We start from the raw sequence: 21,195 nt of genomic DNA on the forward strand, positions 1-21,195 counted from the left end.
CACACCCATCCCCGCGCTCCGACGGCAGAACTCTCCGTCTTCCCGAACTGAAGCGCAGTCCCCAGCAACCACTAGCCGCCCCCTCCCCACGACGTGGCCGGGCTCCCTGCTCGCTCGCCCGCCCACGTGTGCGCTCCTGCTCTCAAATGAAGGAAGAAGAGAGAGCCCGGCGGGAGCGGGGGGCGGACGGGCGCCGCTGAGCAAGGACCCGGATGAGGTGGCCGCCCCCTTCCAGGATCGGGAGCTCTGGCTCCGAGCCCACGGCCGGCGCTTGGAGATGACGTTGCCCTTTACGTCATTGCACGGCCTTTTAAGGAGAGAATGGGCGTCGCCCGCTGCGCCGCGCCGGCCACTGACGGCTAGCCTGGCCCCGTGGCGGCAAATTACGGCTGGGCTCCGCCCTCCACACGTGTTGGGTCCCGCCTCTCCGGAATCGGGGGTGGGGGTGGGGGTGGGGCACGCTCCCATAAATAGAGCCACGCCTGAACCCGCCCTCAGCTGTTCCAGTCTGCGGCAGCGATGGGATGGTTGCGGAAGTGCCTCTGGTGTCTGTGCGCCCTGTCGCTGATTCGCGGAGCCCCGGTGAGCAGTGGAGCCGCGGTGAGCAGTGCGGGGCGGCGAGGAGAGGCCTGGGGAGGTGGACGGCTGCTGAGACCGCCGGGGAGGCTCACGAAGCTGCCGGGAAAGCGCACGGAGCTGCCGGGAAGGCTCACGGAGTAGCGGGGGAGGGGCACGGCGCGGCCGGGGAAGCGCGTGGAGCGGCCGGGAAAGCGCACGGTGCTCGTGTGGAGCGGTCAGGAAGGCCCCCGGACGGTCGCGGAAGGGTGGGGGGGGGGTAATACGGGCAAAGATTGGGGGCGGTGGAGGGGGAGCAGGGTAGGGTGGGGGCGGGGTAGGGTAGGGGCGCCGGAGGCGGCGGGGCGGCCGGGGCGCTTAGACCGGTCCCGGAGACGCTGCAGGCCCGGGCATGCCGGCAGCGGGCAGGGAAGGGATCCGGACGTCCGCGAGGGGCCCGGGAGGGGTCGGGCAGGCAGTGCAGGCCGCGCGCGTTCCCTCGGTCGCGCACGGAGCCAGGTCTTTGCTGGGCGCCAGGCTCTTAGGTCCTTCTGCCCGGGGCATGAGTCATCGCTGTCGAGTACGCGGCCAGCCAGCGCTCGGAGTTCACGGTGGCTCCAGACTCGCCAGCGAGTTTGCGAGTCTCCGGCCGGGCTTCAGTGATTCGGACTTTCCGCGGAGCTGCAGGAGCGCGCACAGGCCTGGAAATGGCGCGGGAAGGTTGCGGGGACGGGAGGGAGGCTACGCGAATTTTCGGAGGAACTCCTTGGATTTGCTAGGAATCACCTTGGCTGTATTTTCAGCTCCCCCCGCCCCTGCTCGCCCCGCGTTCACGCAGAAATGGTTTCGTGCAGAGATTGTTTCATTACATTGGGGCAAATGATAGTATTTGATCACGTTTCTGAAAAGCCAAGCAGAGAATCAGATTGGGCTGACACGGAGTGTTAGCGTCAAACCACAGTTTGCAAGTGTGAGTTTCACTGCTCCCGGAGCGCGCTCCTCCTCTTTCTGCCTGTAAAGGACAGGAGGCCTAGGCTCTCCACACCCAGCGATTTGCTGACTTTCCTGGAGGCCACGTTGGCTATGGCGTTGCTGTTTTTCTCCCCTGAAAAGGACGTCTTTTCTGCTTTTAGTACTTTTATTTTCATTTACTTATTTTTTATTTTTTAAGTTTTATTTAAATTCAATTAATTGACACTGGTGTATTATTAGTTTCAGAGGGAGAGTTCGTGATTCATCAGTTGCATATAACATCCCCTGCTCATTACATCAGGTGTCCCCCTTAATGTCCATGCCCCAGTCACCCCAGCCCCCCACCCCCTCCCCTCCAGCAACCCTCAGTTTGTTTCCTAGAGTTAAGAGTCTCTCATGATTGGTCTCCCTCTCTGATTTCATTTTATTTTATCTTTCCCTCTCTTCCCCTATGAGCCTCTATTTTGTTTCTTAAATTCCACATAGGAGTGAGATCATATGGTCATGGTCTTTCTGATTGACTTATTTCACTGAGCATAATACCCACTGGTTCCATCCATGTCCTTGCAAATGGTAAGATTTCCTTTTTTGATGGCTGCGTGATATTCCGTTGTATAAATACCACATCTTCTCTATTCATTTATCTGTCGATGGACATCTGGGCTCTTTCCATAGTTTGGCTAGCGTGGACATTGCTGCTATAAACATTGAGGGCAGGGGTCCCTTTGGATCACTACATTTGTATCTTTGGGGTAAATAGTAGTCCAATTGCTGGGTCCTAGGGTAGCTCTATTTTTAAGTTTTTGAGGAATCTCCATACTGTTATTTAATTTTTAGAAAGATTTTATTTATTTATTTATTTATTTATTTATTTATTTATTTTAAAAGATTTTATTTATCTGAGAGAGAGAGAGCGTGAGCAGGGGAGGAGTAGAGAGAGTGGGAGAAGCTGAGCAGGGAGCCCTCTGCGACACTGGATCCCCGCACTCCAGGATCACAACCCAGCCAGAGGCAGATGCTTGAGCTGCTGAGCCACCCGGACACTCCTTGATTTCTTTGACAGAGAGAGAGAGCAGAGCAGGGGGAAAGAATTCAAGCAGATTCTGCGACCTGACTGCATAGCCCATCACAGGGCTCGATCTCATGACCCTGAGGTCACGATCTGAGCCAGAACCAAGTCGGATGCTTAACCGACTGAGTCCCCCAGCGCTGCTGATTTAGTGCTTGTGAATAGTGGTCAGGTTGTCTATTGAGGTTGGTTGTGGCATTCCTGGGTTCAGTCCAGTCTTGGTGTTTTAGTACCTAACACCTTCTTAGAAGTGCCCTCCCCCTGGGGGCTGCCTGCTTCTGCCCACGTATTTGCCAGGTGTACATAAGCACATTGTTCCAGAGCAAGTTCAGAATGAGATCTGCCAGGGCCGATGGCTTGTCATTTTCTCTGTCGTTGTCGTTTTCACCTGCCACTCTGGCAGCTCCCAGCTTCCTGGATGGGGGAGCCTCTTGTGCCCTGTAGTCAAGCATGTCTGGTGATGTCTGCGAGAACACCTTGCCATGCTGAAAAACTTGATCCAGAGAGACTTTTCTTTCTTTTTCTCCTTTTTTACTGTGAATTGCATTATTGTTTGTGGCTAACCTTGCACCGTGTACATACACCACGTCTTCCTCATCTGTTCCTCTATCATCTGTGGACTGTGGCTGCTTCCATGTCTCGGCTGTTGTAGACAGTGCTGCTGGGAACGCGGAGGTGCTTGTGTCTCTTCAACTTGGGGAGGTTAAGACTCAGACGTTGAGTTGCGGGGTCGTAGGGCAGTTCTACTTTTAGTTTCCTTAGGAACGTCCATACTGTTTCCCAGAGGAGCTGCCCTAATCTACCTGTATTCCCACCCACAGCGCGGGAGGGTTCCTCCCAACACTTGCTGTGCCTTGTCTCTTTGATCCCAGCCATTGCGACAGGTGTCAGGTAGTATCTCATTGTGGTTTGAATTGCATTTCCTGATGCCGAGCGATGTTGAGCTTCTTTCCCCGGGCTTGATGACATCTGTGTCTTCTTTGGAAAAATGTCTACTCGGGTCCGCTGCCCGTGTTGTGACCTGGTTGTTTGTTTTTTGTTATCGAGTCGCGTGAGTTCTTTGTCTGTTGTGGATGTTAAGCCCTTGCTGGGTATATCGATGGCAAGTAGCTTCTCCCTCGCGGTCGATTGCCACTGCATTTCGACGATGGTTTCCTTCGCTGTGCAGAAGCAGAGAGCCTTTTATTCCGGGAACCTTGGTCCTGCATCAACTTGTGTTGCTTGGTGCTTATTCAGGGGCCATAGTGCCATCAGCTCCTCGTCATACATGCTGAAGCTTTAGGGCGGGGAGCCCTTGGAATCTGCACCTTCCGGACATAGTCTGCCAGCCTCTCTGGGAGGGAGCAGGGCAAATGCCTCTCTTCTCCTCCTGTGGCTGCGTTATAGCCGCTGGGCTCAGGGTTCTCGGGGCCCCTTGCAGGACCTTTTCAGAGCAGGCAGGTAGTGGGTGACTCCTCCACGGTCCCTCCCAGGACCTTGCACTGTGTGAGGCTGGGGTTGCCGGGAGGGAGGTGCTCACTTCAGATCCGTGGCGTGTTCTTGTTCACTCAAGTGTTAGCTCCTTGTAGGCTCTCCAGGGCTTCCCCGCTCGAGTCTGGGGGTCCGCCAATGCTGGATGGTTGTGGCTGCCACGTGGCATTGCAGTTCCTTAGGGATTTCTTGGCACAGGAGTGAAGGGGCTGTGGAGGGGACTTGGAGCCTGAGGGGCTGCTGGCAGGAGCCTGAGGGGAGCGCGGAGAGCAGGGGGACCCCTGGGTGGGGTGAGCCCCGTGGGGGTGGGGGCCTTGCTGCTGGTAGGTGGGCCACTGGTGGGAACATGGGGAACCCTCAGTCATCTGCAAGGGAGGTGCCTCCTGGAGGAGGTGAGTCGGGTCTTGTGTCTGGTGTAAAATTATGAAGGCCCCTAAAACTCAGGTCCTGAGGTGAATCGTATTTTCACGTGGTCTTTTTGAAGAAGGAAAAATCCATGCCAAAACAATCCGTGCTGAAATGGACACATTTCAGATAAAGACAGAATGGGACCCTGTGCTTGGCCTGAGCCTGACCACCCGCTTCACGTCCTGGTATCCCCCTCCGATGCCAGAAAACCTTACTCTCGGGAGCTGGCAGCCGTCTGCTGATTCAGTTTTTTAAAGTATTGCATCATGTAGTTTCATCATGGTTGCTGAGTTTGGGGTTTGGGGGGGCTTACGTTTTGCCCCACCCTTGTCCTGGGCCTGGGTGGTCAAGGCACATAGGAAGGGCCCCCAGCATGCCACCAGCAGTACAGCTGAGACCACCCACCCTCCCAGCCCTGCTGTCCTTCTCCGGGGGGGGGGGGGGCACGGGGGGGGGGGAACACACCATGTTCTGGCTTGCCTAGGGCTGGGTACTGGGCAGAACCCAGGGTGGAGTTGGGGAGACAGAGGGGGTGGGGCGGGGGTGGGGCGGAGGCAGGTGAGCCTGACTAGGGAGTGGCTGGGGGCAGGACATGACTTTTTTACTGTTCTTTGCCACTTGGAGAGTCCCCTTGCTGAGCCTGTGAGCCTCCGTCAGACAGAAGGAAATGGCTTCCAGGATGTTCTTGATAGGCTGAATTCCAGAAAGGAAAGCCGCTTTCCTCTTGTTTTGAGATTTCGTTTTTCTTTTTTAGAAGGTTTTTAACTTTTCCGGTTTCATTTCCACTTTTGCACTTTTGAAGTTAGCAAGATAGTCCCGATGGTTGTGCAACAGTGTCAGTGGGCTGCATGCCGCCGTATTGTACACTTACAAATGGTTTCTCTTGAGTGCTGTGCATGTCAGTCCGATAAAAAGGAAAAACGGTACCCTCAAAATACCAAAAACAGCCAACAACAAACTCCCACAAACTAAAATAGCACAGGCTAAGAGCACTAGTAGTGACCCTGCACACCTCTGGGGGCGGGGGGTGTCTGCACTCCACGTTCAGAACCATGGCAAACATGGAAGCAGGTGTTGTCCTTGGTCCCCAGACTCCCTTCAAGTCACCTGCTGTCCCTCCCCTGTCCTCAGGCCGAGTTGTTCTCAGTCTGTCTTCTCTTCCATGATCTTCACATGCTTGGAGAGTGCTGACCTATCTTTTGGTAGAATGTTTCTCAGTTTGGGTCTATGAGCTGGCTTTTTGTGAATCAATTGAGGTTCGGCATTTTTGGCAAAAATACCATAGAGTTGACTTTGTGTGCTTCCAACTGCACCATCTCAGAAGACACCTGACCCAGGACATGGGTTTGTTCCTTCACTGGCGACGCTGACTTTGGTGAGAGTTCCGGTGGTGGTTGCCAGGTGTCTTCAGAGGAAAGTTAGTATTTTCTCCCTCCGTAACTAGCAGATATCTTGAGGGGAGTTGCCTTTGAAACTATGTAAATATTCTGTTTTCCCAGCAGCTTTCATTCAGGTGTGTGCACTCATCGATAGATTGTTGCCTGAAACAGTTGAAACTGTGGGGTCCGCAGGGAGTTTTCTTCCTTAAGCCCATCTAAATATGTTTTTGTAACTTTTTGTTTTGCCCAGGTTAAGTAAGATGTAACCTAAACCAATAAAAACTAAAAATGGAATCTCATCAGTTTTCATGGGAAGGGAAGAAAAGGCATGTGGAGACGAGGAATAAAGGAAGCAAAAGCCAGAAAAGAAGGAAAATGGAATCAGAGAGAAAATGGGATATTAAAACACAACATAAGATTGCAGAAGTCAACCAAAATACTTGGGGGTTGGTCCGGCACCTGCGAATAGGTGGAACTCATTTCCGAATGATCGGTTTTATGTAGAAGGGAAAATCTGGTGAGGTGGCGTTTTCAGAGCTCTGCCTGAAAGGAAGTAGCATGGCCGCGTGGGGAGCGGACGGGGCGAAGGTGGATGGCAGGCTCTTCTGGTCTGGAGATAGCGGGAGTGGCATCAGCACAGTCCCTCAAGCGAGTCCTGCCATTCTGCGCATGCCAGGAGCTGCAGCGAGTAGCCGCTTCGTGGTTACAGACGAATGTTATTGAGTGGGCAGGTGCAGAGCAGAATTCAGCCAACGGCGGGGGTGCTCGGTGGTACCCCAGCGGTCATGCAATCGCTCCATGCAGCCGAGCAGCCTCAAAATACAAACAGCAGAAACTGACGTGATCGGTGAAATCTACAAACCCACCGACTTGGTAGGAGGTGCTACTCTCCCTCAAACCCAGTAGAGGAGCAGAAAACAATCAGGAAGGATGTGAACAATTAGGACCCCATCCAGAGCGGGCTTTAGTGTGTGTGCACCCAGGTCGCAGGTGCACGCACTCAGATCCCCCCTCCAGCCAGCAGGAGACGTGCTTTCTTGACACGTGTGTAGCTGCTGAACAGATGAGCGAAAACAAACACAGATCTCGGGGCGCCTGGGTGGCTCAGTCCTTTCAGCGTCCAACTCCGGTCACGATCTCCGAGTCGTGGGTTCCGAACCCCTTGTCGGTCTCCCCACTCAGCGGGGAGACTGCTTGGGATTCTTTCTCTCCCCCCCCGCCCCCCGCACTTTCTCTGAAATAAATAAATCTTTCCAAAAAAGCAGTATCAGTCCCGAAGGATTCCGTGCAGGCCGGGCCAGTAGGTTAGACAGCAACAATAGGAACAGTGGACCTGCCCACATGTGTTGGGAAACGAAAGAACATTTCCCCAGAGTAACATGCTCCAGATACGAAGTCCAAAAGCACAGAGATGCCATAGGAAGTTCCCAACATGCGCTCGCCCAACAAAGCTCACCCCCCGCCCCCCCCGCCGTGAGGTGGCAGGTGGCTGCCCGCCTATCGGCCGACACGCATCCAGTTAGAGGCCGTGTGCGGCTCCGTGTGCAGCAGGCTTCTCTTGATGACCCCCACCTCCTTTTCTGCTCGAAGGTGCCCCTGCCGGGTGCTGACCCCAACTGCGGCCCGGAGGAATACAAGCCTGACGGTCTCGGCCTGTGCTGCAGGAAGTGCCCGGCCGGTGAGTCCCAGGGTGTCTTCTAGAGCCTCGCGGGCCGGCCCTCCTCAGCTGGCGAAGGGAAGCTGTGGGTGCTTGGAGCAGAGCTAGAGGCTGGCGCTGGAGGCTGGGTGGGGAGACCCCCGCTGGTCAGGTGGGTGGACCTCTCCTTGGCAGCCAGCCACCCCCTCTGGGCCCCCACTGTGGGGGACTCTCGTGGGAACAGGGCCGTGGGCTTGTTTTGTTGGGAGCGGTGCCTTCAGGAAGATGGAGGACAACGTGGGGGTGCACGGCCAGGCCGGATACTCCTAGCTGCCCTCCCGCTGGGGTGACCGAGGAAGGGGGTGCCTAGCGGGGCGGGGACGACCACTGTCCTCAGGCACAGCGTGTCCACGGAGCCTTATTCCCCTGTCTGACGATGATCTGAGTGAGCCCCACAGGGCAGGTGGGGGCCGCAGCCTCAAGCGCCTGCTCTGCCCCCCGGCCACGCCACCTCACCTCCTCTACACTCTCAGACAGGTGTGCCCACACTATCAGTGAGAGTGCTTCGCGGATCTCCTCTTTGCGGGGGCCAACCCCATACCACTACCCATCAGCACCCGCGTCCCCCACCCCTCGCCCACTCTCCTCCAGTGCAGGGCTCCCGTTCCGGGCACCGAACGTCCACACCTGGACCACTCAACCCACACGCTCGCCCCACACCTGTATATACAGCAGGCGTGTGTGCGTCCACACCTGTGCACACCTGCACACGCACACAGCTCACGTGGGCACGAGTTACGTGCTTCTGCTGGAAACCTTGTGAATTCAGCCTGTGTGCAAAATGCGGGTCGAGACAGGCTCCTCGCAGCAAGGTGTGATTGGCTCAGCTAGAGCATTTGCACGAGGCAGCCCACCCCTGGGGGGTCCTCTGGGACTGGTCAGAGACCTCTGTCTCTGGACCTCCAGTGTGCCCTGTAGATGAACCGGAAGCTGTCCAGCCCGCCCCGGGGAGCTGGGGTGAACACACAGATGCTGTCAGGCTCTCGGGGGGCTCACGTGTGTGTGCTCAAAACCATCCGCTGACGTGCGTTCCAGGAGTGGTTGAACACCGCGGGCACCACGTCCCCAGGGGCTGTGTGGCCAAGCGTCAGCCCAGAACATTCCAGGGAGATAGTGGAGAGGGCTGGTCCCCAAGTAGAAGCCTCCGGGGTGGGGTCGGGTCTGTTCTGGGCCCCCACCTCACCTCTGTGTCCCCCCCCCTTCACAGGCTTTCATGTCAGCAGACACTGTAGTGTAATCCGTGGCATGCCGATATGTGACCCGTGCGAACCCGGAAGCTTCCTCACGTACCCAAACGGGGAGACCAGCTGCCAGCCGTGCGCTAAGTGTCGGGAGGGTAAGTGCGCTACAGTCCGGCGCAGTGGGATCCTTGGATTTGAACACATAGCCCCCTTCGCCTCAGCTATCGGCATTGCCCCAGAAGGAGTTATGCATAAGGACAGAGCTGCCAGAGTGCCAGTCACGAGGCGTTCGAACCATGATGACGTGCGCCTGTGGTTGAAGTACCAGGCTACCCAGAGTCAGGACTGTAGATGCTGTGTGCAAGAATGATCTCCAGAAGTTTGTCTCTGTGTCTGTGTGTGGGCCACAGAGGGTTTGAAAGATGGAATTGTTTTAAAAAGTACCATTTCTATTAGCAAAGACAAACTAAGATACTATGAGGTGAATGTAGCAAAGGGTGTATAAAATGTTTATATGAACAAACAACATTTAAGAAGCTCTGCATATGCAGAGAAATACAAGCTTATATGTGAGAAGACGCTACGGTCTGAGGATGTCAGTTCTCCATGAAAGGATTCGTAGATTCAGTGCATTCCCAGGAAAAGTCCCAACAGGACCTACCGACTCATCGTGCTGTATAGTTTAAATACACAGTTTTTATTTAAAATAAAAAGTAGCCGCAACAGGTTTTTCATGAAATCAGATGAGCTGACAGTTGTCCAAACACTCAGGGAAGGAAAGAGCGCACCGTCTCTCCCCGGTGTAATGAGTCAGTGCAGAGAGACAGAGGGACGGCGTGATGTTTAGGTGTGGGTGGACGGCTGGGCCAGTGGAACAGAGCGGACAGCCGTGAAAGGTCATGTGTGGCCCGGTGACCGAGCCCTCCACAGGAGCAGGGGCGGCATCTCCAGCACAGACCGCCGGCCGCCGATAGAGCCGGTGCCTGTGCAGGACGCAGGCCGGAAGCTCCCGCCATGCACACAAGTCCATTCCCAGATGCACCCCAGGCCGTATGTGAAAAGTCGGGCTATAAGAGCAAAACATAAAGAGTGTTCATGTCCTCGAGGCAGCGGAAAAACGTCCTACGGAGGTCTGAAAAGTCATAAACCATACAAATGAGGTGCGTACGTGTGACTGCGTTCAATCGACCGACTTCTGTTCATCGTAAGACACCCACGCTTGGAAATTAAGCCATGAAGTGAGAGAACATACTTATGATACAACTCACCCACGTTCACATCCGGAACCAGCAAATCAATAAGGAGTGTGAAAACACACTTGACTTACGTGGAGGGACAGATGCACCCAAGAAGATGGGACATACCCAGCCAGGAAACGTGTAGAAAGCTTGGAGTAGGTGGACAGACGTACTGTCCTAGCAGACGGACAGCGTTCTGGCGTGGGGGCCGAGGGGAGCGAGGACTCACCCCCAGGCACGCGTAGGAGTGCGTCCACTCTGGAAACAGTCTTGGCAGAGTTGGTGAAGTTGAAGATGGGCCAAAACCTCTGCCCGCCCTCCCCGTGTCCTGATCCGGACTCGGCCAGTCCCTTGCCCGTGTGTGCTGAGAGCTGGGGAAGGGTCTGCAGTAACGTACAGCCAGCAGCAACCCCGAGGTCCACTGAAGGAGAGTTGGGTCCCCGGAGGAGCACGCTGTGGGACCCGGCCCAGTGTGGGGTTCGCGGCGTGAATCGGCCCGAGCTGTGTCTTGCCCAGCGCGTCCGGTCTCAGGAAGAGCGAGAAAGTAGTGACGGGCTGTGGAGTGCTGAACCCGGGCTGTGGGTGGGACGTGGTCCCCAGAGGGGCGTGTGGTCCTCTCTTGTTATCCTCTGTATCTGGAATGTTGTTGCTGGTCTCAAGCCCGGAGGAAGGGCTCTGGGGGTGGTCATCAGCACGGCCATGGTGGATATTGCTGGACTGAGGAGGGGTCCCTCTGTCTGCCCTTCTGTCTCTGAGGTTTTACTCACTTGGCATCCCTGGCGATGCTGTGCTCTTCTCTGTGGGGAAACAAGGTGAACGGGACCAAAGGGGTGGTTTCTTAGCAGGTGGCCCTGGGCCCTCACCAGAATTCAGGTGTGAGGTCTGGCTATTGGCTCCTCTTCGCCCCTGTTTAGAAGGCCGTGGAGGGGGAGGACAGTTCCCATGCAAGGTGCTTGGCGCAGTCTGGTATGGGCGGGGACGGTCCATTCCCCCGGCGCTGACCCTCAGCCCTCTCCTTTCAGACCAGGAGATGGTGGCTGCGTGCACGCGGACCAGCAACCAGCAATGTCAGTGCAAGACCGGGAGCTTCTACTGCGACTCCCCAGACTGCACGGAGAGTTGCTACCGGTGTCGAAGGTGCTGGGGGCTTGGGTGTGGGCTCCCCCCCGCCGTATTCACAGTACCAGACCCTAAGTCCCCAGCAGTGGTGGAGACGGTCCAAACACACGGGCAGCGATGAGTCCCTGAGGGGCAGAGGGCGTGGGAGGGGTCCGGTCTCCGGAGCAGAGGCCCAGGGAGGGGAGGAGGCTAGCCAGCGAAGGTTCCGGGGGAAGTGAGGTCGAGGCAGGTGGAACGGCAGCAGAGCGGCACGGCCACAGCATCGTGAGCCTCCTGTGGCTCCGTGACAGGGCCACAACGGGGCGGTGTGAAAACCAACAGAGGTGTGTTCTCTCACAGTTCTGGAGACCGGCAGTCTGAATCCAGGTGTCAGCGGGGCCGTGCTCCCTCCGCAGACTCTAGGGGAGGACCCTGCCTCGCCTCTTCCAGCCTCTGATGTTGCCGGCACTCCTCGGGGCTCCTTGGCTTATCCTCCATGTCTGCCTCTGTCTTTTCGAGGTCATCTTCGCGTGTGTGTGTGTCTCTGTCTTCCCGTGGCCTCCTCTCTGTCTCATACACACTTCCCTCTTGTAAGGACAGCGGTCTAGGATGAAGGCCCACCGTAGTCTGGTGTGAGCTCCTCCGTCATGAGAGCATCTCTGCACACACCCTTCTGAGGTTCCGGGTGGGCACAGGTTTTCGGAGGACCTTCTGGGGACGCTGACGGTGGCAGAGGCATGTTGAAGAAATAGCTCATGTTTGTGAGGCACGTTGTAAACTGATAGGACTCAGACTGTGCTGAACGGTAGTCTCCTGTAGCTGCAGGTGCAAAGTAGGGACTGCTTTCAAGTCCAGTTCGATCAAGGCTCTGGCTACTCTGCATTCGCTTGCATGTCCCCTCTTCCATGCGCTTCACCTTTGGGTAACTTCTTTCTCGATGGAGATCGAGGTGCAGCTGCCGCAGGCCAGTCCTCACAGCCACATACAGCGCTACCCAGAAACAGAGAGGCTTCCCCCACCCACCCTCCCCGTGTGTCACAGAGCCTGGGACAGAGCTTTACTCTTCAGTGAGCCACTTTGGGCCAGACAGTCGGGGAGATGCCAGGCAGTGACGGCCTGAAGGCTGGCAGGCCATCGTGGGAGCTGGGGCTCCTCCTAACCCCTGACCTGCGGGTGGTGAGAGGAATGTTTGGGGCTGCGTCCAGGCAGGGGGGATAATGCTCCGGGTTTCCTCCGTCTTCCAGATGTTCTGGCGCTACCCTTCGGCCCTGCAATGCCACAAGTGATACAGTCTGTGACACAGAGCCTGGTCCAGAGGCCCCAGGTAAGAGACGGATGCCCTGTCTTCCATCCAGGTCCACAGACCTTTCCCGTGAAGGTGAGGTGTTGAGGCTTTGCAGGCCTGGGTGCCCTTAAAACTTGCAGGAATAGACAGGGGGCTGGATTTGGGTCATGGGCCACGGTTCACAGACCTCTGAATCCTTGGTGACACGCTGAGGCTCCTGTCCTTGGCACGCGCCGGGCCGCGTGGCCGACAGGGCAGCTCCCTGCTGGCGTCCTGCCTTGCGTCCAGCGCCCCGCGGAGCGGGTGGGGGGGTGGAGTGGCTGGCTTCCGTGAGGCCTGCGGTTTTCTCCCGGTGAGTGAGCACCTCTTCCGTCTCTCCTTTCACGGGATCCCTAAGGCCAGGCCGGGTCCGTGCCTTGAGGGGCGCTCCGCTGGGTCCCAAGACTTTGAGGCAGGTGCAAGCCCGGAGCAGAAGTGAGCCCCAAGGCTTTGGGCCTCTTGTGCCGAGTGTCCTTGCGAGACGCATGCCTGTTATAAGCTGACTCGTAGGCGGGTTTCTTTCTCAGATTTGACAGTTAGAGCGGACCCCTGAGCAATGTGGTGCGAGGGGCTCCGATTCTCTGCGGGGTCCAAAATCCACAGGGAGCCTTTGATTCCCCCAAGAGTTGAACGACTAGCAGGCTCCTGGTGAGTGACATCTCCATGGCCACACGGACGGTTGATCAACCCCTTTGTCGTATGTGGATTGTGTCACATATACCGAAAGTGGTATTGAGGAGATCGCAAGGAGGTGCAGACGCGGTGATGGTACCGTACTGTATTTACGGGAAAACTCCGCACGTGCGTGGACCCTCGTAGTCGAAGCCTGCGTTGTCCTGAGGGGTTGGCTGTATGCCTAGAGGGTGGCGGTGACTTACAGAATTTCGGTACAGTCTCTTTGTGTTGCGAGTGTCTCCTCGGGGGGGCGGGGGGGCTGCCTTCTTAAGTGTCGCTCAGGAGTGTTGGAGGACACGCCCTTCGTGTTCATGGGGTCCCTTTACGCTGCGTCCCGTGCGGTTGGACTGACGCTCAGGGGTGTTGGAGGACACGCCCTTCGTGTTCATGGGGTCCCTTTACGCTGCGTCCCGTGCGGTTGGGCTGACGCTCAGGGGTGTTGGAGGACACGCCCTTCGTGTTCATGGGGTCCCTTCACCGCTGCGTCCCGTGCGGTTGCTGCTCGTGTGTCCTGTGTGAGAAATCTTTCCTCACCTCGAGGGATTCTGTATGGTTTTACCTTTCGGATTTTGTTCTACAATGAACCGGCAAGGTGTGGGGTAGGAGCTCAGGGCTCGCGGTGTCTTTCCTGTCTGCACATACTCGTGAACCAGGATTGTGTTTTGCAAAGACATTCCCTTCCAGCTGCAGCCAGTGTCCGTTGGTTGGAAAGCGAGCATCTCTGTGTGAGGCTGTCGTCCTGTCCCGTCTTGGGCCGCGTCCACCTTTCCAGCGGGCCCTGACGTCTGAGGCACAGGCTCCCCTCACTCTTCCCCCAGATCGTCCGGCTGCTGTGGGACGTTGGGGGTCCTTTTATGCTGCAGCGTTGGCTTGTTGATTTCCACACAGTAGATTTTGAGTCGTGTCACTTGCACTTTTAAAGGATATTTGAACAGCAGAGGTTGAAGAACCCATTAGGAAGGGCCTCATCTGCGCATGAAGGAAGTCTGCATGAGACAGTGGCATCACGTGAACGATTTGCCCCATGGTCCGACCCACCCAGCCCCGGCTGCCGACGCCCATGACATCAGGGCGCTGACCATCCAGGCTCTAATGGGCCTGCCCTGCCTCCTGCGTCCGTGTGTCCATATGTGCTGTCCCTGCCGTGATGTCACCACGGTGCGGCCAGACGCCCGAGTGGTTATAGCAGATGTTCCCCCGGGTGGACCTGCCCAGTCGCTCGGGCCCCCATGGGTGGGCCTTGCTGCAGTCGGGAGTGGCCAGCCTCTGCCTGCTGCTGCTGCAGGTGCAAATCCCAGGCCCCGTCCTGGGAAACCAGGCCCTCCAGCCGCTGTCCTGGGCGTGCGGACCTCCTGCTGCTTCCAGCCACCTGAGCAGAATCCCACGTCCTCTCAGTCCGGGGTCCTCGTCTGCGACGCAGGAAGCCTGAGCCTCTGCTGCCTCCCTCTAGGGACGGTCACGATGATGACCAGCGGGAGACGGGGCTTGGGGCCCGGAGTGACCGCCGTGCTGCCATCCCTCCCGGAGCGGGGATTTTCTGTCGCCCGTCACTTAAGTGAGAAAAGCGTGCCTGCCCCTGCCCCACCGTTCTCTGTTATGTCTCCTTCCAGGAGAGAAGAAATCCCAGTATGTGTCCGGCTACATCGTCGCCGTCGTCATCGCCGTTCTCCTTTTCCTCATCATTTACTGCTGTAAAGGGCAACGGAAATTAGCGCCAGGTCCGTCCTGGGAAGGCAGCGTAGCAACCGCCTCAGGAGATCCGGTGGGGAGGCCTGGGGGTGGGGGGTCCCCGATGGGGCTTTTGAGATTAAAACACAGCTGTGTTCATTGTCTCAGTCTCCTGTCTGAGCTCGGGGTCTGCCGCCTGCTCCGGACTCATAGGTCTTAAGACGCGCATCTCTGGTCAGCTGGCTGGAGACACCGTGTCCCGGGTGCTGGAGGCCAAGGGGCAGGAGAGACTGGCGCTGTGTCATCGTGGGGGTGCCCGGAGGGAGGCAGGGCTACTGGGTGTGGGGAGAACACCGAAGAAGCTCAGCCCCTGTGCTCACCCCCTGTGCTCCCTCCTGTCCTTACCTCCTGTGCTCACCTGTTGTGCTCCTCGCAGGTGTGTGGCCTCACCAGTGGCTGGTCCACTTCTGGAAAGGTAAGGTGGCTTTTTCATATGTACACAGCAGTTTCTCGCCTCACAGAAGTCATTGTCCCCACTGACACCGGTTCTGTTCCTTTCTCTTCTTGTTGGTCTTCAGGACGGGCAGAAGGACCAGGCAGCACTGTACGTATTGCCGTGCGGTTTCCCTAACGGGCGTGGCGGGCCGTGGCCGCAGCCGAGTCCCAGAAGACATCCCGGGGGTGGGTGCGCGGGAGCCCCTGCGCTTCAGCCCCGTGTGCTCCCGCCTTACTGGAGCCCTAGAATGTGCTGGAAGAAGGCTTACGTTCTGCCGGTCGGGGCCAGAGTGGAAAGCGAGGCACAGCGGGGCAGAGGGCTCCGCGCGAGCGTCCCGGGCTGCATAAGCAGGGCAGGGCGTGCTGGGGACCGTGAAGCAGTAGAGCGTGTAGCCCCCAGCTCTGCGGGCCGGAGTCTGGCATCAGCCGCGCGGGGTGGCCCTTTCAGAGGCTGTGGGGAGGGCCCTTCCTGCCTCTTCAGTCAGGCTGGAAACCCCGGTTGATCTAGGGCTGAGCGTCTATGTCTCCGCGTCAGCCTCCCGGAGGACGCTGCCCACTGACGCGGGCTCACGGTGGTGCAGCGTGAGCTCCTGCGGTCAGGCCCTGCTAGCGGGCACAGAGCTCAGGGCGTGGAGCGGCAGGCACGACACGCGGGTGCTGCGGTTGGGTCCCCGACCACGGCCGTAAAGCACGTGGCACCACGGAGCCAGTCAGATGAATCGTTCCCGTCACGGGGGGGTGTCCAGAAGTGCTCCCACCACAGTGTAGACTTAAGTGCAGTAGCGTTCTTTCTCACACCCTACTTAAAAGATTCTCTACTGCCGGGGCTCCTGGGTGGTCTGACTCTGGATCTCAGCTCAGGTCTTGATCTCGGGGTCGTGAGTTCAAGCCCCAGGTTGAGCTCCATGCTGGGCACAGGCTGTACTTGGCAAGCGGGACACTTTATTGCTAATGAGTGCTCCCCGTCATCTGAGGTCCCAGCACGTTGCACAGGTCACGCACAAATACAGTCCTCACGAATCAGTTACGCACTGGGCAGGTAATACCAGAAGGTGACCTGGAGACAGAGCGAGCAGATGCCGTGGGGAAGATGGCGCCCCCGGCCCGCTCAAGGCAGGGTCGCCACAGACCCTCCACCTGTGGGGAAGCGGTAGAACGCGGTCTGCCTGTGTCTTTGGGGGGCCACTTTCAGCCCCCCACAGGATTGGGTTGGGGGTCTTGGGACTCCCCCCCAGGAGTTGGTGGCAGAGTGGGGAGCTCACCCCATTCGCTGTTCTCCAAAATTTCCCATTTTCTGTCTCCCTATGAGGCACACGTGTTTCTCCCAAGCAGTGGCTCGGGGGTACGCGGGCTTCGTGCCCGAGAGACACGACCTTGTCCTTTACCACAGATTTGCTATCAACACCCTGAGTCGCTGCTGTCCTCGAATCCTGAGAGGGATGGGCCAGCCCCTGACTTAGAAACGTCCTTGTCGTGTCACCAGCTGGAGGAGGACGGAGCCACTTTGCAGCCCGAGCCCGGCCAGCCGGGCCCCTCAGAGGAGGCGGAGGAGGGTGCCGCGCTGCAGCAGATGGTGGTCGGGGCGAGCCCCGTGGCCGCAGAGCAGGCGCTGTGTTCTGTGGCTCCGGCTGCCCCTGGGCCGCAGGACCAGCCCGCGGCGTCCCCGTCCCTCAGGGCCCTGGAGCAGGTACGTGACCCGTCTGGGTGGGCGCGGGGAACGGCAGCTTCTTGCTTATTGAGCACCTGCCGTGTGCAGACGCCGTGTTCAGTGTGGACGGGCGTGCTTTCGCACAAGTCCTGTATGCGTGTCCCGGGGCGGCTTCCACAGCGGGCTATGTGCTGTCTCCACGTCCTGGAGGCTGCAAGTCCAGGGACAAGGTGTCGGCTGGGCTTCTGCTGAGGCTGCGAGGGCCATCGGGGCCAGGCCTCTCCCTCGGCTGCTGCTGGCGTCTGGCCGTCTTCGGGGCTTTGTGGAGTGTGGAACCGTCACCCCGACCTCCGTGTCCGTCTTCACGGGGCATCTCCCTGTGTGTCAGTCCATATCCTGATTTTCCCTTTTCCTGAGGACACCAGTCCCGATGGAGTGAGGCTGACCCTCACGACCTCGTCCTAACTCCTTGTCCACCAAGGCCCTGTTTCCAACCATAGTCACGTGCAGAGGTGGGGACTTCAGCGTCCGGGGTTACAATTCTGCACATAGGAGCCCCAGTGCACCTGCTGTCCGAACGGGCTGTGACACCGAGGTGGGCACAGAGGCCCAGAGAGCGTCCTTGTCCAGGTCCCGTGGCTGCGAAGCAGCGGGACCGAGGAGGCCGGACACCACAGCCTCCCGAGTGCGTGGCGGTCTCACATCGGCCAGCACCTCCATGTGCCAGCCGCGGCCTCTGCCTAGCAGGGGCGTCGGGGGGAATGGCGAGTGCACACATCACCCTGGATGGACCGAGCGGGCTGGGCTCGTTCTGGGGGGAGCCACGGTCCCCATCCTCTGTGGTGGGGCAGCGGGCGCTGTCCTGCGTGTGCCCCCTGAATAGGGTTTGACGAGAGCCGACTCCTGCTGCGTGGTCTGGGGAGTAGGGCTCTTCGGGACGAGGGGAGAGCATGTGCATCAGAGGGACAGAGTCAGGGTTTGGGAAAGGACAAGGCCCCGTGTCTGAATCCTAAAGGCAGGGCATGGGGGAGGATTTGAGGGACAGGGTCCCATGGAAGAGATGGGGGCTCCTGTGGTGCATGTCATGGCCCCCGTGCTCCCCTGGTGTGGGCGTGGAGGTTGCAAACTCTCCTTTGGAGACTGGGTTCCTGGGCCGAGTGCCCGTAGGCATCACTGCACGGAGAGCCCCCGACTTTCTTCAGCTTCCCCGCCGGCTCAGAGTCGAGTCCGTAGAGAAGTTAGGACCCTTGCCATCTCAGCGGGAGGCCCGCAGTGGCCCTGTCGGTCTGTGCCCCGAGAGCACCTCCGTTCTTAGCCTATTTTACGGCTGCGCAGCCCCTGCCACCACGGGGAGGCACGTGCGGGTGTGAGGCCGAGCTGGGGTCTGGAGGCGCGGGCCTCGTGCCCGCAGTGGGCGGCCTGACGCTGACGGGGAGCCTGACGTTACGCAGGGGGCAAGCGGGCGTTGGAGCTGCTGCTCACGGGCCGTCTGCATTGGCATTGGCCTCCGCTAGGAGACCGTCCTGATGCCCATCTAGTGTTCCTTGGTGCGTCTGTGTGGACAGGTGTGCTCTCTGTTCGTAGTACCTGGAGCACAGTGGGTCACCCCAGGTGACACAGTCAGCGGGCACCTGCCCGCCCACCCGAGCAGGGGCTCCTGTGCTGCCTCCACGTCCTGGGCGTGTCCTGGGGGAGCGTAACCCGGGGGACACACGTGGGCTGTGAGCTCTCGGCCACCCGTGGTGGACTCCCTGAAGGCCTTCTTCCCCGCGCGGAGCCTCCCCTGCCCCCACCCTGCTGCCGCCTCAAACCAGACTGTGGTTCTGTTTCCGCCACACGGTTCTTCCTTCTCCTGCAATGCTCTTTTCTTCTCTCCACAGGAGTATGAAACTAACTATTTTGTGAAAGATTCGTCCAATGAAGGTACGGAATCTGAATCAGTCGTTTGTAGGGACCGTTAAGGCTTCGTCTCGTTGGCCTGAGTGCCAAGTCCTGGTGTCCTTGGTTCTGAGAGGGAGACACCTGCCTGCACAAGGCCGCAGGGCCGTCTGTCCGCCTGACGTGCACTTTCTCGCACTCAGGGGTGACACTAGGGGAACAGCATTTGTCCAACAGTTTTGTGGGGTTCACAGACCTGGAGTACCGCTTTGATTGGAGGGTGCGTTCGTGTTTTTAAGGAGAAATAATTGGGGTAGGAATACTCGTTCCAACCCTCGACGGGTAGGCCCCCTCTTGGCTAGGACGCTGTGTCTTGCTGGCGTTCTTGGAGGATTCTCGAGACCTGCTACGTGACAGGTGCTTTTTGGTTTCTCATCTTCGCTCCCAGCTCTGCAAGACCACCTGCTGGACAGGTTTAAGAACATGGCATTCTGAAACCCCGAGAGGTTACAAAACTTGCCCCAGGTCTCAGATCCTGACCATGGTCCCCAGCCAACGCCAGGGGGCCTTCTCAGTCCTGAGGTGTCTTACAGCCTCTCTCTGGGTCAAGGGACAGAAGAAGGGCAGGTGACCCGCAGTGGACTGCAGATCCCATGCAGCTCCCCACTTTTCTGCATCCTTGGCTCCTTCTCCCAGACTCGAGCAATGAGCCACAGGCAGGGCAGGAGCCGTGGCCCCACTCAGTCTCCCCGCCCCGGGACCCGAGTTCTGGGACATCAGCGGGTTTCGCACAGGACCCCCCACCTCCTGGGTGTGGTGTACTGGCCGGTGCCCAGGCCCAGGGGAAGCTGGAGACACCTGCGACCGCACCCCTGGGGAGCAGCGATAACAGGTGCCACAGGCGGTCCTCCCAGAACTGTCAACAGCCCTCCTCTTTGTTTTTACTTTCTTCAGGCAGGATCTACTATGGATTTGAAGAACGGATTTCCGATAAAGACTGGAAAACATTTATGAGGCTTGTCGGCCTGGAAGACATTGATATTGAGAAATGCGAACGTGAAAACCGTAACGATGTGACGGAGCAGCATCACCAGATGCTCCTGAGGTGGAGAACCCAGCTGGGCCGGGGAGCGTCTGTGTTTAAACTGTTCGCCGCCCTCCATAAGATGCAGCTGCATATGCATTTGGAAAATATCATAAACGGGTTACTTGCGGAAGGCATCCTGGGCAGACGTGGGGACACCTCAGATTAGATCTGGCTCAGGGTTAGGCCTCTAAGTGGGATCCTGAATGGAAGTGATCTGACCTCCTTTCCCAATTTATACCTTACTGGAAACTTCTTGAATTCCTGATATAGCTGGAGAAAGTGTGCAATGGGGAGATCAGTTCTATGTGCCAGGGAGAGTGGTTCCTGCCAGGACAAGATTAATTGTGGGGACTGTCTGTGGCCAAGGTGGCAGAGGTGGGCGGGATCTAAGTGGAATCTAGGAGTCTGAGCTGGTTGGGCACTGTGCTGGCTCCCCTCACATTCTCCAGCCCTTTCCCCAGCCACTGAGGCTGGACTTTGGCTTTTTTCCTTGGTCACGTCCTAGATCTCAGAGATCTGGGATGTCCCCATGACCTAGAACACGGCAGATGTGTTACTAAGGTTCTCCTAAATAAGTAGGTCACTAAATAACTCAGTGACCTGCAAGCAACCCCTGTTATAATATCTGTTGTATATGTTTCATTTTTTATTTTTAAGTGTAGTTAACATTGTTAGTTTTAGGTACAGAACTTAATGATTTAATATTATGCTGTATTTATCACAAGTATAGATTCCAGTTATATTATTGCATTTTTTTCTGTATTGTTTTCTTTGTATTTATTTTTTTTCGAGAGAAGGAGGGAGGGAGGGAAAGAGAACAATTGGGCGGAGGGTCAGGGGGAGAAGCAGACTCTGCTGAGCAGGGAGCCTGATGTGAAGTTTGAGCCCAGGACCCAAGCCGAAGGCAGTGCTCAACCAAATGAGCCACCCAGGTGCTCCTGTATTTATAGTTTTTTTGAAGGTTTCTTTAATTTAGCTTAGAGTGTGTGTGAGCAGGGGGAGGGCCGGAAGGAGAGCGAGAGGCAATCCTAAGCCAACTCCCTGCCCAGTGCAGATCTTGACCCTGGGCTCCATCTCACAACCCCAACATTGACTTGAGCTGAAATCAAGAGCCAGGTGCTTAAGCAACTGAGCCAGTGAGGAAGCCCTCTAATTAAGTTTTACCTAATAAAATTTATATTTTTAAACAGTGTTTCCTTTTCTTTCTGATGGTTACACAACCTGGGTGTGAATCCTTGGCAGGGGCTTCATGCACAGAGGAAGACATGGACCCCAAGGTATAATTTGCCCGAGTGAGGGGCTCTGGACTGAGGATCAGAGGCTGGAGAAGCCTCTTCTGGTTTGTGGTATACCC

At 57.4% G+C, this 21,195-nt stretch overlaps 1 protein-coding gene across 4 annotated transcripts; it reads left to right on the forward strand.

The window, feature by feature from the left end:
• The first annotated feature begins 502 nt into the window (after window positions 1–502).
• LOC113249838 (tumor necrosis factor receptor superfamily member 10A-like) lies at window positions 503–21,028 on the forward strand. Of its 4 annotated transcripts, none has more exons than XM_048217373.2 (11): window positions 503–600; window positions 7,444–7,531; window positions 8,757–8,885; window positions 10,991–11,105; window positions 12,311–12,390; window positions 14,676–14,783; window positions 15,170–15,208; window positions 15,312–15,337; window positions 16,619–16,915; window positions 18,757–18,799; window positions 19,709–21,028. In XM_048217373.2, the coding sequence occupies exons 1-11, from the start codon at window positions 520–522 to the stop codon at window positions 20,005–20,007; spliced, it is 1,305 nt and encodes a 434-aa protein (XP_048073330.1). In that variant the 5' UTR covers window positions 503–519; the 3' UTR covers window positions 20,008–21,028. The 4 variants fall into 4 exon arrangements, with proteins under 4 accessions (XP_048073330.1, XP_048073341.1, XP_048073336.1 ...); XM_048217384.2 differs by having other exon boundaries at window positions 16,712–16,915; XM_048217379.2 differs by having other exon boundaries at window positions 503–582.
• Window positions 21,029–21,195: the final 167 nt, after the last annotated feature.

The sequence above is a fragment of the Ursus arctos genome, unplaced genomic scaffold (genome assembly GCF_023065955.2).
Source record: "Ursus arctos isolate Adak ecotype North America unplaced genomic scaffold, UrsArc2.0 scaffold_23, whole genome shotgun sequence".
Classification (NCBI taxonomy): domain Eukaryota; kingdom Metazoa; phylum Chordata; class Mammalia; order Carnivora; family Ursidae; genus Ursus; species Ursus arctos.